This window comes from Corvus kubaryi, unplaced genomic scaffold, assembly GCF_017639235.1.
Source record: "Corvus kubaryi isolate FWS band 111438036 unplaced genomic scaffold, C.kubaryi_AGA036_p1.0 37398, whole genome shotgun sequence".
Taxonomy (NCBI): Eukaryota; Metazoa; Chordata; class Aves; order Passeriformes; family Corvidae; genus Corvus; species Corvus kubaryi.
This window is the reverse complement of record NW_024581137.1, coordinates 22,493,656-22,511,461: the sequence shown is the minus strand read 5'-3', so window position 1 is coordinate 22,511,461 and position 17,806 is coordinate 22,493,656. Positions and strand designations below refer to the sequence as shown.

Genomic DNA, 17,806 nt, shown 5'->3' with positions numbered 1-17,806 from the left:
GTGATACTTAGTCTCTTTACTTCCTGTAAAAAAAGAACTAGAAATAGAACAAAGCAAGAAGGCACAAAAAGGTCTAGATTTGGGTAACTATCTTCAGTCCTATCATGATTTTGGTGTATTTCTTCTGTTATCTGCACTCTTTAAGTCCTTTGGGGTTCAGTTCAGAGATTTTTTTTTATCGCAATCTCTTCCTTGACTGATTTCTTTCATTGAGACACTACTTAGTCCAAAGTATTTTTTCTTCTTCTAAGGTAATCAAAACCCTGGCAACTTCACTATGTATTTACATAGGTACTCCTTTACTGAAAAAAGTTTACTGAAAGGTTCCAGCTGCTTTGAATCTTCCAGATCATATTCATTTCTTCAGCCAATATCTGGATTTTTCTCCAGAAGACCATCTTATGGCAGTGTTCACTTCAAGCCTTTCTGGTTCCCCAGGCAGCTTCTGCCTTGATTATTTGTATACCTTGCATAAATCAGTAGGCCTAAGCTCAGGTACTCCTGCTGTAAGCTACACCAGTCATTCAGGAGGTCCATAGGAGCTTTACTATAAGGAATAATAGCCCATGTCTACTTCATACATCTGCTTTTCCATTAAGGTTGTTCTACTTGTTTATTCTACGAGAAAACTCATCCTTCCACATATTTTTAGCATTTTTCCTCTGGTTTTTTCATGAGATCATTCTCATGTGAGAAAACCACTACAAGATTGTTTTCCTTTGAATAGGATAACTTAATTACACTCTCACCTCTAACCTCCCTCTCATCCTTTTCCACCCTCAAAATATTGGTTTTTTTACAGATCTTGCTCAAGACAATGCCAGTAATCCTTATATTGAAATTCTTAGGATTTTTTATTCGGAGAGGGTGAGTTTGGGATATACTATGTAATTCTTTATTAATGAAAATAGTATAGTATACAACTTTCCCCTCTGGAAACGACATTTCCTGGACACTGTTCATTATTTTATGAACCATTTTTAATATGATTCCTGTCAATTTTTCAGAAAAACATTCTTGGAACAGACTTTCTTTTTGATTGCATTGTTTCAGATTAGTTTTGCTTCTCTGAGAAAAATGCATGCAGAAATTCTTGCTGTTTACAGACAGCTCATTTCACTGGAATAGGCACAAGGGAGTCTGCTTTTACTCCCCATTAAAATTAACTCAGGATTATCCTTTAATTTCAGGGATTGAGAGATGAGCATATAAACTACAAAGGTTCAAAATAGTTACTCTTAAAGTTCTGACACCTTAATATTGAAGTACAATAATTATAGGGGAAAATCAATACAGTAAAACTCACCACAAGCTGTCATGAAATTGTCGTGGGAGTCATAGGGGATTGTAAAAGTGACAGTGAAAAGCCCAGAAATTATGTATATGGTCTAGCATACATGAAAATCAGCTTTGAGCCTCTTTGAGTAACTACTTCAGGGTAGTATAGCACTTGTATAAAATGGGAAAAGTTTCTTATTCAGACAATATAATAGCAACATGTGGTATCTGAACAGATAGTGGTTTTGACATTGTCATTTGTGTATCTCACCTGTGAAAATGAAAATCATATGCAAAAGGTGAGGATGCTGCACCACCTTCTGTGGAGTCCAAGTGCTGCATTAGGCAGATGGTGCTGAGGAAGGATGATCACCATCCCTTTTGCCTTCAGTTTAAACCCAGAAGTGGGTTTGGTTCTGTTCTGAGAATACATAATTTTGTTCACGTGAGGACACTTGGCATGAAATGCCCCACTGTGACCAGAGGAGAATTAGTGTGTTTATGATTCGTCCCTCACTGGAGTCTCTCCAGAGGGCATAGCTTGGTCCCTCTTTCTTTCATGGCCACTTCCAGGGCTGCAAGTGTAAATTCTCCTCTTTCATTCTTCTTGGGAATAGTGGCTGAAAGTTCCCTTTGCTTAGCATGTGGACATTAAACACCCTCTGGCCTTGCATGGTAGAAGCAAGTGGAAGGACCATAAAGATTTTCTACTCTCTTTGCACTAATATCTCCTTATATTTCTGTGTTGAAAATATTTTCTTCATGTTCTTACTGATAACATTCTTTAATATAGAATACATAGAATCCACAAAGTTATTTTAACATATTTTAACTTTCAAAGGGGAAACAAATTTCCATGAAATCTACTCATTTCAAAACCCAGGCAATTTCGCTGTGTATTCATATATGTGCTCCTTTGCTGCAAAACTTCCAGATACTTAGCGTCTTCCAGACCATATCCACTTCATTTCAAATTGATAAGATGAAACTTTCCCAATGGTAGGTGAATAGTTCTTGAACTCTGCATCATCACACTGTAAAGAAATTCAGTTTCTTGTTTCCAGTATAGATGGTGTCAAGATATTTTCCAAGCCCCTGAGCTACCACTCCATAATTAACACAGTCTCATAAGAGGAAAGGAGCATTAGATTTCAAAGAGCCAGGAACATGATCTTTCACAGCCATTTCACACTGGCTTCAAAATGTCTAGCTTATGTTCTTCCTCTCAGTTATGCAAGAATAATGTCTGGTAAATCTTTTCCCCTGTATTCTTCCACTAGCTGTATAAGCAGCATCTGTAACATATGGCTGCTCATATGTTGCAGTATCAGTAGCAGTGTGTACACTGAGTGCAAATATTCAAAGGGTTATCCACTGCAGTAGTGTTACAAACAGGTTCATCAGGCATGTTACATGGTACAGGCAAGTGTAGGATACTAAAACCACAAAATATTATGCAATGCTGAAAATTCAGTATGTCTGCAAACTGAGCACCAATTGTGAGTAGATGACATGTGCTTAATACAGCTGTAAATATAACACTTTTCAATTCCTTATTTCATTCTTAGTTCAGACAAGTGATAAAGGAAGGTGTGGACAGGGTCACATTAATAAATATTTGTTGATGATGTGGCTCTTGTCTTTGAAAATATTTCTTTTCAGGAAGAGTGTTGTCTGCAAACCTTTCTCTCGGTTGAACGCTCGAAAGCAAATCATGGTCCCAGGCTCTTAAATCATTGAGCTATATGATTTGAGCTTATGAGAACCCTATGTGTTAGTTTGATTTATAGCAATTCCATTTTTAAATTCCAGGTGAATTAAATCAATATAACAGTTGGAAAAAACCCAAACAACAAATCAAATATAGCTGGGTTACACAAATGGCATTTCTGCCTGGGGAATGAATTTAAAATTTCCATGCATTTTATTGGAGAAATTGTAAAATATGCTTCCCCTGGAAATGTGAACTTGTGCACTCTGCTCTGCAGTGGGCACTCACAGAATACACTGAACAGCTGAATTCCCTCATGAGGGATATAGGGTTCAGTCCTGTCAGAAAAACAAGCACCCAGCAAGTAACTCCTGGACGACACTGCACATTGTCACAGCATGCTGGTGACTCACGAGTTACAGTGTCTCTTGATTGTTAATGTCTCTTTTTTTGTTTTGGGTTTGTTTCCTCTTTTTTTCCAGTGCCATGTGCTGTTTTACTTGCAGCACTTCAATGCCTATAAAACTGACATGTAAATATTTGACAACTGCAATATAGCTTTTTTAGTTACATCTGCACAGTGTAATGGGAGTCACTGCACAATCAATGACATAAATAATGCTCATCAAATAGAATGTAATCTTTTTTTACTGAAAAGTAAAATTTTGTCAGTATCAACAAAGCTTAAGGGTGGGAAAAGAAATATTTCATTTTAACCTTGATTAAACTGGCATATGTGAATTTGTAATTCCAGATAAATATAAAGAAAAAAGCAAAGATATATTTTAGACTAATTCATATTTCCTTCTGAGGAAAAGATGTAGCTCTTTACTTCTTCTAGTGGAGCTTAATTTTGAAGAATTTAAAAGTAATCTCTGCTGAAAGTTTTTTCCTTTACTATAGTTCACCCTTTACAATTGTACTGATTGTTGATTTGAAAGGTGCTCTGTGATGATACATGAGTAGTCACAGCAGTGCTACTATTTCAACATAGTCCTTCTCAGTCTTATATTTTAGAGTTCAGGTAGATGCAAATGATACTGAGATTAGAAAAGCAATAAGAACATGCACAAAGATTCCTAATGGAGGAGCAAATAATTTTTTTCCTCACTAAGATGCCAGAAGCCCATTGTACCATGAGGTTCACTACTGGTTTTGTTTTTCACTTTGTTTCTCTCTGATACAGTCTGGCTTTTTGGTCTGCTTTCTCCTAGGAATAGGTAATTTTACTGGTCATGCAGAAAGCTGCAGTCATTATTCCAGTATTGACCTGATGCACTAATGGCAATGAAAGCTGGGTTCAAGATCGTTAAACACCAAGTCTCTCAAGTGGCTTATGATCTGTGTTTATCAATAAGACTGGGGGATGATTTAGCAACCAGATGCCCAAATTTTGCTTAGACATCTCCATGCTGAACTGCACTGCAGATTAACTCTTCTTGTAGCTATAAATATTGAATACAGTAAAGCATTTTCACTGTCAGACTAAATATTTTTGTAAATACAAAATGAAAGGTTTAGTTCTTAGCTACTGAGTTCAAAACTTTTCGACTTACGGGAAATTATTCCTGTCAGTTCAGGTCAAGTGGGAGCTATGTAAGCTTACCCCTTGAGCTGAGTCCATAGGGCTGGGTACTTCAAATACTGTTTTGTACTCTAAATTTGTAGCTGTTACCAAATTTTATGAATACATCTCCTCATAATGAAAGGAGTTGGCTGATGAAATCAGTTATAAAGGTTACAGTGATTTACAGTGATAGGTCTTTTGTTCATCTGTCCATACTTGTACTTTTTAATGCAATAGTTATACCTTTCACTGTACTACTGTAAATTCATTGGAATCTGAATTCATTTTTACAGAATAGTGGGAGGAAGTATCAGTATAAACAGCTTGCTTTCTGACTTTCTTAGATCTAGATAAATCTTCACCTCACATTAGTGACCCAGTCAACCGTACTGAGATTTTTCAAGAGGAATTTTAATATTTGGAAGTGTATGCATTATAAAAATCATCTTGGTCTCGATCAGATTCAAAAGACACTAGCTGGCTAATGCTTGTGAGCTCTAATTAAATTCACTTGCATCTAAATGTGCTGACATAAAGCTAAATGTTTTCATATGCTACTTTAATCATTCAATTAATCAGTAATCTTAACTGTTAATGTGGTCATGTTGCCTGTCACGGTAATTTGCATGAACCTGGAATGAGATTTCCCTTGTTAAGTTGCCTGTGTACAAACTGTGGAATCAAATCTAAGTGTAGTAAATCCTTTCATCCAGAAGAATTGTGGATTGTTCTACAATCAATAGAGTAACCGTGTGAGTCACTTGCTTAATTAATGCAGCTTCTTTAATTGCTAAAGATTTTTTCTTTTGTAGGATTTTTTCTTCCTCTTTAATTCTTAAATAATTTAATATTTAAAATTAGAATGGTTGTTGGCTTTGCTCAGTTGCAAAAGATGTCAGATAGGTATTCTCTTCATGAAACCTTCTGGACTTTGATTGAAAAGAACTTTTAAATGAACTGGAGAAGCACAATGATGAGATTTATAGCACACATAGCCACAGTATTAAAGCAAAAACCCTTTTGTCATTTTTGCTAGATATGACAGTAGGATTTATGAAGGGAGTGCAGAGTGAAAATGTAGCACAGTGTCATTACAAACATTCAGATAAATTGTGGGCATTAATTAGGAGGAAGGGTATTGCATAAAGCCTTTTTCTTTAATTATCTCAATTCTAAAACTTTGTCATGGGATGTTTAGAGGATAAGATTCTCTGTATCAGACAGCATAAGATCTAAATTTCTTCCATTTCTCTGGTTATAATTTTTGGGTATCATTGAAACAGGGCAACAATGTCTAAGCCTGTGATTGAAGGTATAGTTAGCAAGGTTCTGGTTCATCTTATTTGGTTCTCTGGCTTTACGATGTGTTTCTGGTAGAGATTTCTGGAAACCACATGAATCTTCTGTTGATCAATGTCCTATCCTCTCCAGTATGTTCTACTTCTGAAATGAATGCAGGTGTGCGAGCTCCTAATAGTCTTCCTTCAAACTTTCATGTGAAAAAGTAATTTGAGCTTCATAGAAAATGAGCTTAAAATAAAAGAATCACAATTGAAAAAAATCTGCTTTTAAGTTGCGCTGACTAGTCAGGGACCTCTCTCACATTCATCCATCTCTGCTGACTTGCTGCCAAAGGAAAACCTGGTGAATGTTGGATATTTTGTATCTACACTTCTTGTCCCATCTTAACAGAGGCACTTCCAAATCATCCTTTGCCCAACCCGTGCAGGCTTGGACATAAAATCAAGTATTTTTATCCAAAGCTAGTATACAATTATCCAATTTGAATTTTTTAATTTATTTTGCAGAGACTTCCAGCACTTAACTTCTGAGCTGAAACCTATGGTCAAACAGTTAAGAAAACATCCAGTCTGCCCGTTCTCTTGATTCTCTGCCAGTCACACTCCCAGCTCAGAGACTTTGACTGCTGGGACCGAGGCCCCTTCACTATGGGTGGCTCCAGTGACCTGACAGGTGCCTGCTGGACTCCCTGAACATCCCACACTCACACAGTCAGACCAGGTTTCCCCACCCAATCCACCCCAGCTTTCCCAGAGCAGACCCTCAGGTGACTCTTTCCATAAAGCCATTTATTCATGGCACAGCAACACAGAAACAGCCTGAGCTGGTGCCTCCAAGGAGGACCCTCAACAAAGGAACCCCTGGGCTTTTATATCCTCGCAGTCTCTCCTCACACAAGTCTCTCTCTTTCTCCTGAATCATCTGCTCCGCTGTGTCCCTCAGAGTCCATCCACCCATCTTTGTGCCCTTTGCTAACCAAAGGGTTGGCAGTTCATGGTCTCTTGCCTCAGGCTCCCACCCAGAGCTCAATCTGCATCTCAGTGTGCAGTTGGCAAACTGAACTACCTGCACCAGATTTATTCCTCAATAGTCCAAATCTGTTCATTCTTACACAGCTTTTCAGCAGCTCTACCCTGTTGTTCCAAATGCCCCAAAGTTCAGGGTTACATCTTTCTCAATAGACCAAGTGTTTATCTTAGATGTATTTTCTTATCTAAAAGTAAAATTTAAAAGAAACATCTACCTGTAATCTAATATTGTCTTCTGATCAACCTGAATAAAATAGCTTAATATTCAGGCCAATGTGCTGAAAGAATAATATGGAATTCAACAACTTCTATATTATTATGGAAGTGTAGCAATCTACACACAAACATTTACCAAAATATACAGACCAATAGGTTTGTATCACTCATTGCAACTTTCCTGCTGCAAATTAAAAAATAAATAAATGTGTTTTCTTTCAGTCCATAGGTTTCTAAAAAATTATTCTAAAGAAAATGTCATTTATCTTACTCTAGATTTTAAAACCCATCTAGCTATCATTGAAGATCATGAAATTAAATGCTGGGTTTGTTATTTGTGTCACAACAAAGCCTGAATGATAGAAATTTCACCCTCAGTACTTGTTTTTTTGAAATATTTTATGGTGTTTTACATGCATGAGTAATAGCAAGTGATATTAAAGATTTGAAGCGATAAAAATAAATTACAGAACTAAATAAACTTTTAACCAGACTATTTTAAGGTATGGGTTTGTTTGGCTTTTGGTTGTTTTTTTTTTAATTTGCCTTATGTAATAGGTTAATGTTAATCACTTAATAAATGTTAGTGAAGAATTGGATGATACATGTAATTATTGGGCATAATGTTTCTTGATCCTTTTTGGTATGACAAGAAATTTTTTAACAAATGATTTAAATATGTCCCTTAGTGTACTAGTTTGGGATTATAGGTGCATCTCTCATTATTTTATTTGAACTTCAAGCTCAAGAAAAACAGCAAATATAGTTGTGATTTTATTTTCCTGATGCTGATGCTTTGATGTTGTACTCAAAAAGTTCAGTAAAATTAGGCTTACAAGCCTTATCAGACCTCTGCTGATATTAAGAGAAAGATTGGCTCTTATTCTAGCTGGTACTGGATTGGTTTTCATAAGTAAACTGGTTTATTCCACGAATGTTAAAGTAACTACAATTATTATGGGTTTATTTTGGTGTAAATGACAATAGAGTTTGGCCACCTTACATTTTTCATAAAATCATGGCATAGTTGGTAAGCTCCAGTGTATTCCTATTAATAATGATATTCATTCACTACTGCATGTCCTCTCTACCTTTTTTTTTCCTTTTGTTGTTCCATATTCTGCTTCTGCTTTTCTTTTTAATTCTAATTGTTCAGAATTGTATGAAGCAGAATTAGAATTAAAAAGAAAAGCAAAACCCCACAGCAGCCTTTGCACCACATAATTGCATCTTAAACAACAAGAAACAGAGAAGTAAATTAATTTGCTAGCTACAAATATATTTGGTATGAATGATCTGCAGGTCCTGCACTGTCACACTGTCATTATGCACTGCAAGCATATGACTTTAATTCTTTTGGCAGTGTGGGGATTTAGTTTTGTGTTGACAGGGGGAGCAGCATGTTAGTTCATGAATGGTAATGATGCTTATTCCCCAGTTAGGCAAATAAAAATGACAGGCTAAGTCAAGCACTGCACTGAACCAGGATGCATTTTAAAAACATATTTGGTAAATGGGAAAAGGCTGTTTTAACATAACCATCATTTATTGAAAGAATTTAATTAAATTTAAACAAAATATGGGTAACTGAAGGAAAGTCTTGAGAGCAAATTGATCATTTAATAAACCTCCATTGTCTTTAAAATACTGAAATCTTAGCAGTATAAGACAGTATTTTATGCCTTGGGTAATTAAAGAGTAACATAGCTGAAGTTTTTGGGATTTCACAGATATAGAACTCTTGTGATGGTTCAGACTGAAAAATAGACCTATTTTTCCTCTATTTTAGTTTATGAATTCTGTCCTTCCCTTCCCAATCATAAATAATATATCCCTGTATGGGGATTAGGCATATCAACCTGAGTTTTCCATTAAAATAATTCATTCTTTCTCTTTAAATTTCTGAATATTTATCAAGGGATTGTGGGTTAGTTAATAGTATTTCTCCTTAATACATACAGATGGATTCACTTGCACATAAGTCTGAAAAATGAGAGGTATCTGTCTTGGGACTAGACTGCTCCTAAGCTCCTGCTAGCAAGCTGTAAGGTAAACATTTCTTAACAAGCAATAGGCAAAAAATAGTCTTTCCTCCCTCAATGTGAAATGTAGACAAATTCTGCCCATAATTTTTTTTTTTTTTACTAGAAGATAAGGAAACACAGGCAAAAAGCCTGTATGAAAAGTTCATATGTTATCTGGAAAAGGTCTCCCTGGTAACTGAAAAAACTGTAAAGGGCCAGAGTTGTTGGCATAGGCTGAAGATGAAGGTCTGAGGCACAAAGCCTTCAAAAACATTTCAGCAATGTATGGGAATGAGCTATGAGGTTGTCAATAGGTTCAACTTTTAGATTTACCAAAGATTTGAAATCAAATTAAAACACCTCATTTTGTTGATTGATGACCATATCAACATGCTACTCTTGAATGTATCATGCACAATGGTTGCAGCTTAAACACACTGAAAAATTAAGTATAACAAAATGGTGAATCTTTGATGTGTCTGTTTCATATGGGAGAAGTATGGTGGGGCTCCAAAAGACAGATGACTGATTTTGGGTGAAATATTTAATCCTTTTTCCTAAAAAACAAAAACAAAGGAAACAAATAACAAACAAACAAACAAACAAAAAAACCCTCAACAAAATTAACCCCACACTCCACAAAGGATAAATAATTCCATGTAGTCTAGAATGTCCCTAATTCCACGTAGCCTGGCATGTCACTCAACTGCACTTTTAAGGATTCCCTTGCAAAATCATATAGAATACATTACTTTGAGTGCTGATATAGGTCAACATTGTCTTACTGAGACCATGGAGATTTTTTGGTATTTTATGATGTAGCTGCATTTACATCAGCTGTTCAGACTGCAGAGTAGTCTGAGTGGCGGCATAACATAAAGTTTCAAATTTCTCCAAAATTTTGATATTTTTCACCAGTGTTTGGTCAAGTGGTTGTTTTAATGTGTTGAAACCTACCTCAGAGGCAGCCATAATAAAGTATTCCTTGAGGGGAGACAGTGAGGCAAACTGTACAAAGCCATGAAGAACTATTGTATGATGATCTGTGGACTATTAGACTTGATTTAATTTAAGAATAATAGTCTGAAACCAGAAGTTAGATTCTTGTTTGCAGGCAGTTGGGACTTAAACGTTTTTAAATGTCTGTCCACTTGTTCCTTCTTATGATGCTAAAGAAAGAACTATGTCAAGCGGTGTAGAATTTAGACTTAATTCATATTTTACTTTTGTGTTCTTCTGCAGATAGTAACTTCATCCTTGCAAATGCTCAGGTGGCTAAAGGATTCCCCATTGTTTACTGCTCTGATGGCTTCTGTGAGCTTGCTGGATTTGCACGGACTGAAGTCATGCAGAAGAGCTGCAGCTGCAAATTTTTACTTGGTGCTGAAACAAATGAGCAGATGATTCTTCAAATTGAGAAATCGTTGGAGGAAAAGATAGAATTTAAAGGAGAAATCATGTTCTACAAGAAGAATGGTAAGTTTCTTTCCTATTCTGTTGGTCCTAAAGAATGAAACTTAGCATAAATGCATATAATATATATATGTCCATTTCTATGTAATGATTTAGTGTGTCTATCATCAAACCTACAAGAATATATTTGAATAATGACACATTGAGACTATGTTTATATTAGTGTTATTGATTTTATATAAGTATGTTACTAGGCTGAATAGAGGAAATTCAGGATCCTAAACTGTTATTTGCATTCAGTATGACACTGCTTTTTCTTCTTTTTCTTATATTGACGTTTTTATCCCTTATTGCTGAAGCTGTAATAAAAATATTCATATTCACAATACGGTAGACAGGCTACGTAAATCCCATCACTAAAATGCTCAGATGTCTGCGTGAGCCAAGTGATTTCTTCTCAACAGCCGCTATACATAAACACAATAGCAATGATTTTCAAGAAGTGGAAAAGTAAAATTTATGTTCAAGTCCGTATTGTCACACAAAGAAAATTTCTGGTCATCAAGTAACCCCACAGACTACAGGAAATTTCAAGCTGCACCACATCTTTGACTCCTATGGCAAGACATTTCTAAGGACAATTTCATAGTCGAGATGCCTGAGGCACAGAAGAGAGAAGCCCATGATGCACACTTCCCAGCTTTCAGCTATATCCAGCTGCTTCAGGGTGCTTATTCCATATATTCCTATGGCCACATTCATGTGATCTTCAAACACGTGACACTAAGTTTGAGATACTGACAGGATTTCAACCAGTGTAACAGGAGCCTAGAGATCCATGGGCTCACTGGATCCATGGGTGTTGAGTATCACTTTCTCTTTTATTGTATAGTTAAGAGTTTATAGGCATATGTCTAGACCACATTTTGCCATTGTCTATCCCTACTTCTATCTTTATTAATGAAACCTTTTCCCTTTAAATAATATTACTGTTATTATTATTATATGCTTTAAGAAGTTATTTTCTAAAAGTAAAAACTACATAGTGATAAGAAAGTGATTTAGAGTGTTAGAAGGCAGCTTCAGTTTCACTAACACAAAAAGGAGAAATGTTGATTAGTTGGCTTGTGCTCACGATTGCTGCTCTCCATAGGATTAAATTTTGAAGTTAATATGGAATATCCTGCTAAATGCTTCCTTGTCTTGTCTTTTTGGGGAGGCTTGGGAGTGTGTGGGGGGTGTTTGGTTCTGTTTTTTAACATATAGAAGAGATTCACATAGTTTCTTGGAATTGTTTCAGGAAGGATATTCAAACAAAGTAGTTCCAAATCGCAAAACATTTCTGATATAGGGAGGAAATAGTTTTGACCTGGAGGGATAAGAGCACCTTTTCTCCAGTATTATACAGTGATAACTGGGCATGGTAAGAAGATATTTCAAGGTATTTAAATTAAAGAAGTAAAGCTAAGACATATATTTCATTTTCTTTGTCCTGAAGGATAAATTGTGATTCCTTTACATTATGAAAGGGTGCTTCAAAGCTATAATAGATATTATTAATACAGGTAGAAAGAAATTGCAGGTCAATTATCAGAGAAGTAGCTGAATCACAGATAAATAGATAAAGGGAAATTGTTGAGGCTAAAAGAATTCCCACTATCCATCCTACATGCATCCCTGTGTATAATTTGACTGGAAGCCACTCCAATATATTTTCTGAATAGGAATAAATTTCCCAGACTGCCTCTTATATTTTTCATTTTCATGTGTTTCTGCACCACTGGGAAACAGAAATGAATAGGTATTAAAATGACATGAGACTTTCTTGTATAAAAGAAAAATTTGTCTTAAAAAATAATCTTGGTTTTTCAATAGAGCTGCAAAGTTCAGGCTCCAAATTTGGCAGATCACCCATTTTAGCTAAATGGTTTTGTGTTTGGGTTGGGTTTGTTGGTTGTTTTTTTTTTCCAGAGAAAAAATTGAACTTCTGAAGCTGTTAAGCTTATTCAACTTCATCTTTGTTGCAGAAAAAGGTTTAAAAAATATTTTAAGACATAAGAACTTTGGGAATAATATCCCAGAAATGATTGTGTGGATACATTCCAGTTTATCCAGTATGCAAAATAATTGTCATTTGGGCTGTGTAATGCTAGGAGCATAGATCGGTGGGAGACAAGTAACTAGCAATGTTTAGTTATCACAGGGTCACATTTCAATGTCCTGTTACAGCTTTAGGGTGTGAGAGGGGGACCACCTATCTGGCTTTAGTCTGCTGTTTGGCACAGCCTTGCTCTGTGGGCCTAACTACAAGACCAAATGAGCACTTTCAGGCCTCAGGGATAATTTTGCGCTCACAGAATAGACTGAAGTGCCTCAGAATTCTTATGGAAATCTTAATGGTTAGTACAACATTACGGTAAAAATTAGTATAAGGAACATGGATGTATGAATACAATAACTTACTCTCAGTTTGTTCTTCTGGATTTGGTCTAAAATGTAGATCATATTTGTCTTATTTTTTGGGGCAGATATTCAAGGTTACAAAACTGAATATGCATTGATTCCTTACCTGGCATATTTTTCAATATTTTAAATTTGATTTAAACTTACTTCAAAGCTGATTCAGTTTTTATCAGTAAATTAGACTGTTCATTCTGAACAAGTAGTTTTGATCTGAATTTATTAAGCTTGAATATGGATCTTTCACAGTTATTTAACCATCATTTAAGAATTCACATAGCACCTCTGCTCAATAATTGTTAGTTAAAGGATAGATTGCTATAACTAAAGCAACCCCAGCAGTCCACATGAAATTTAATGGAAATTCCAGACTGCTCTGAGCTGATACTGCAGCAAGAGTGGTGTGCAAGGAGTTGGGTAGGAAGCTGAGTAAAGTGGATTTTCTGTCAGATGAACTGCAGTATTTCATTGTCTTTGTCATTTGGGTGTGGATTTCAAGAAAAGAATCATCTTAAGCAGTTGTGCTCTGACCAATCCTTCTGAAACCACTAGAAGTGGATAAGAACATTTGTCTATGTGTGTTCTCATTTTGGAATTTTAATAAATTCTTAGAATAGGATAAACTGGCCGTACCTTCTCATCCTGAATATTTTCTGCCATGTTAGCACAGAGTAGTACTGCAGCAGATACAGCAGCTTCAGAGAGAGATGTCTTTTGAAAATTCAACTCAAAATACACTTTTCATCATAGCTTCAGTATTTATTTTGGTTCCTCAGTCAGTTTCTAGCTTTTTCTTTGACAGAGCTATATTCGTTTCTTGAAGACAATCAGAAAAGAAAACTATTGAAAGACAAGGAATTTTATGATTGTTGCCTTCTCCAGAAAGTTTTAAAATTATATTGCTTAGGAGCTGATTTTTTAACTTTTTTTTCTGTTACTATTTCTACATTTTCTTTAAAACATCTGCAACAAATTAAGTTGTCAATTATGGTAATGAAAATGTAAATTAGCCTTTCAGAATTCAAGTGAGTTGCGAGAAAAACGCTCACTCCTGGATGTCTTGTTTAGAACAATCTCAAAGCGGTTGGACACTATGCTGAAGAACCATATTTAAACAAACGTTTCTTTTTTTCCCTGTCAGACCTCTGCTGAAATTTGTAAGTAGCAATTACAGGTAGTTAAATGAGGTCTTCACATTCCTCAAACTGAAGTACAATTGAGCAGATGTGTGGATTTTTCCATTTCTCTTACAGCCTAAGATAATGCTACAATAAGTCCCATAATCAGTGACTTAGTCCAGTCTAAGCTCTCCATCTTCAGTTGCTGAGAAGGTCACACCTTGGGTCCCCTATGACCCCATCAGGCTTATTTCCTATGTCTCAAAATTAGGTTTGTAGTGTCTGAAAAGAGGTCTGTGCTTACACACAACCTTTTAAAACATGTAGTAGTTCCACAGCCTTCCTTCACTGAAAGGAAACCGGCATCTTTCTGTGTATGTATAAGTTGTGTAAAACACAATGTAATCAGCAGTGGCTGCAAGTGATTTATGCTTGTTTGAGAAACTTCACTGTGGTGACCTTTGTGTCTGTGCACCCCAGAAAAAGGGCTGTTTGCACAAGCTTTTGTGCATAGTTAAAATCCCCACTGTAAGAGGACTGGAGCAAGAGGGCATTGCTGGGACTATCTTTACAAGCTGCCTTAGGACTTGGCTGCAAGCAGAGTTTGCTTCATCTGTGATGGTTCACCAGGACTCAAGGGGCACTTTTTCATCTTCTATGTGTACACTGATTTAAATACTTTCTGGGTTATGTCTTAGGCATGTGCCTTGTAGTTCCTGGTCCCTAAAGATTTGGTGAGTAAATCATAAGGACAGGAAGATATGATATATTTAATTTCTGTATTTATTTCTTCATTTCTTAAAAGTCAGTAATATTAAATGAAGGTATTTTGTCTCTTCATGTGTTTTGATAAACCTGTATCCTTATCTGGAAGATCAAGATTAAGGTATTGTTTCATACGGGTAGAATTATGAGTAGAGAAAGTGTAAAACTCAGACCCTCTTACTGAGCTACTGGATTCATCATGCAAAAGGCAATTTGAAGTCTGGGTGTAACAGCGTTCTCACATGAACAGCAATGACAGCCACAGGCAAACGAAATAAGGCTCAGGCCATGAGATATCATCCATTGCCTCTGCCATGTTTGTGGTTGAATAAGGTGGCTAGAGAATAGCAAAGGCTCCATGACATCACTTATATTTAATTCATTCCTTGTGTTAAGCAAACAGAAAAGCTATTTTTAGACAAAGAGTAGAATGTTATTTAAAATTGTAGAAGAATCAATTAATTATAAAGAAATTGAGGCGAAATTAATTTATTTTTCAATGAAAGAAAATTGGGTTTTCCTCAAGCTTCTCTACAGAAAGTATTTTTCTCATTGCAGAAATAGTATCTGTTCCTTCCAACAAGAAGTTTAAACCTATACTTTTAATGATTGTCCAAAAATATCCTATAGTATTTTGAAATATGGGAGTCTAACATTAACTGGCTGCCTTTTTTAACAATCTCCTGAAATCCACCATGTCTTTTGGAAGTTAAACCCAGCAGTAAGAAAAGACACATTTATTAGAATTTTCTGACTGTATAAAAAGTATTTCCATAGAGAGACCTAAATTTTCTAGGGACATCTACTTATTAATGTAGAGGAAGCCCATTGACAAGTTGCTTGACAGAGCAGTTTGTAGCAATGTGCCCTCACTGCTGCTTCACTGCTTCTCTGCCTTAAAAACGTTGTCTAAAAATAAGAAAGCTTTTGTGGTACGCTTGCTCACATTTGCTAAATTATGGTACAAAATACAGGATGAGGGAAATAAAAAAAGCAAGCAATACTGAAAGATTAATCTGAAGGTAATATCTAATTGCAGCTACCTGAGCCCTAAAAAATAATTTGTAACTTTATAAAAGGAATCTTTTTTTTCTTCTTCTTTTTTCTTCTTTATTTTTCTCTTTTCTTTTTTTTCTTTTTTTTTTTTCTGTTTTCTTATTCTTTTTCATTTTCCCCTTTCATATAGCTCAGTAATTACTAGAAGATTTCACTGATTTTGGGGAAGTCTTCCTCTTTAAAAAGCAGTATAGATTATAGACAGAAGACAAGTCCTTATTTTCCTCTCTTTCACAGAAGAGGGAATTTTTGGTTCCTTTTCTCTCCAAACCCTTCATCTGATTGACCCATGGCTTCTGATGAAAGTTAATGTGTGCCTCTGAAGTGTTTTGATGTTTTAAAGACAGTCCCAGCTTCTGCAGCAGAAGGGGGAGTTAGAGCAGGCTTGTGCTCCTCTGTAGTGCCCTGGCTTAAACTCAACAGAGGCCTGGGTGAAGCAGTCAGCAAAAACCTGAGAGAAGACAAAACAAGGGGATGAATTTCAGTTAGGAGGAAAAAAATAAAAGCAGCAAAATCCCCTGTGTGCAATGTGATCAAACCATCTGAGACCTTTTCCTAGAATTTAATGAGACTTTAACAAGACTGCAGCTTCCCGATGGTGCTGATACTCCGTTCTGATGGCATTCACGGTGATATTGGCTAATAGCTTCTTCCAGTAGCAACATGATGTATTAAAAGCATAGATCCCTGAGAAAAGACTTGGTCTCCTACGACCACATTGATACGTAAATAAATCTGTATGAAATTTTCCTGTTACTTGTTACATTGCTACAACTTGGTGCCCTTCACTGGTAACAGATGCAATTAGTATTTCCACACAGGCACCCTGGGCTTCCAGCTGCACCTGGTATGAATGGGTGTTGGTACTGCTGGATGCTTTTTTTTTTAGTTTTTAAAAGGTATTTCATTGTGCTACTTTTTATACATCCATTTTTAGTAAGAGATATGGGTATTTATTTTGCAGTAGGATGTTCATAAGACATCAGACCAGTCACTCTTCAACTTTTCTCACAATTTTATGGCCATACTGAGTCTGCTATCTTTTATTTTTATGAGCTTTAAATCAAGCTTTAGATAAAAGCTGACTTGGGTCCCTGTGCTTCACCATATTTAGGTTGTTCTTTGGATAAAGAAAGTTCAAAGTACCATTTCTCCTGATGACCATATTCCTCTCTTCTGCTGACATTTCCTTATTTTGTCCATGATCCCTAAATCCATGTACTGGACTATGATGCAGACCAGTGGTAGGAGGGTCATGTTAGCAGTGTCTATTGAATCCTCTCACTGATTTGGGTAGGGAATTTCAAAAGTAGTTTGGTTTTATAGAGCAGTTAAATAACTAGAAGGTTAAAACTTACTGCTTTCCAACTGGTGGGGTTACTATAATTTGCTTCATTGGGCAGGCTCAGAGTCTGTTTACAGCATGTACTCACATGGATGCAAGTGGTGAATTGGGGAGATTAATCCTCTTTACCAGGTTACGTAATTGCTCAGTGTGTGTTTCAAAATCCTTCTGTACAAAAACCCCAAACGTGACAGGATGGAATTACCAGTTCAAATACATGACTTGACTCCTTCTCAATTCCCAGCTTTAGCCCCTTCCTTCCAGAAAGGTGGCCATGGACTGCATATGAAGTGCAGGTTAAAGTTCTTGAATCATGGCCTCAACAGAAAATCCTCAATCTTGCTGATAACTTCTGATTAATATTAGCAGATAAGACAATAATAATAGACAAGGATTACAGAGCAAAATATTCTCTGACCTAACCCTGTGGAAAAAGCAGTGCAAAATAAATTGATCATTTCTAAAATGTAGCCTTGCAATGTAAGTGGACAAGTAACCAGCAGAATCCCCTTTTTCCCCATGT

At 36.1% G+C, this 17,806-nt stretch overlaps 1 protein-coding gene across 3 annotated transcripts in view; it reads left to right on the top strand.

Moving 5' to 3' along the window:
• KCNH8 (potassium voltage-gated channel subfamily H member 8) overlaps window positions 1–17,806 on the top strand; it is a 175,596-nt gene that overhangs the window by 47,674 nt on the left and 110,116 nt on the right. For all 3 annotated transcript variants that reach the window (XM_042043885.1, XM_042043884.1, XM_042043883.1), the window contains exon 2: window positions 10,369–10,602. In XM_042043885.1, the coding sequence (XP_041899819.1) occupies window positions 10,369–10,602 (234 nt within the window). The remainder of the gene's footprint in view (window positions 1–10,368; window positions 10,603–17,806) is intronic.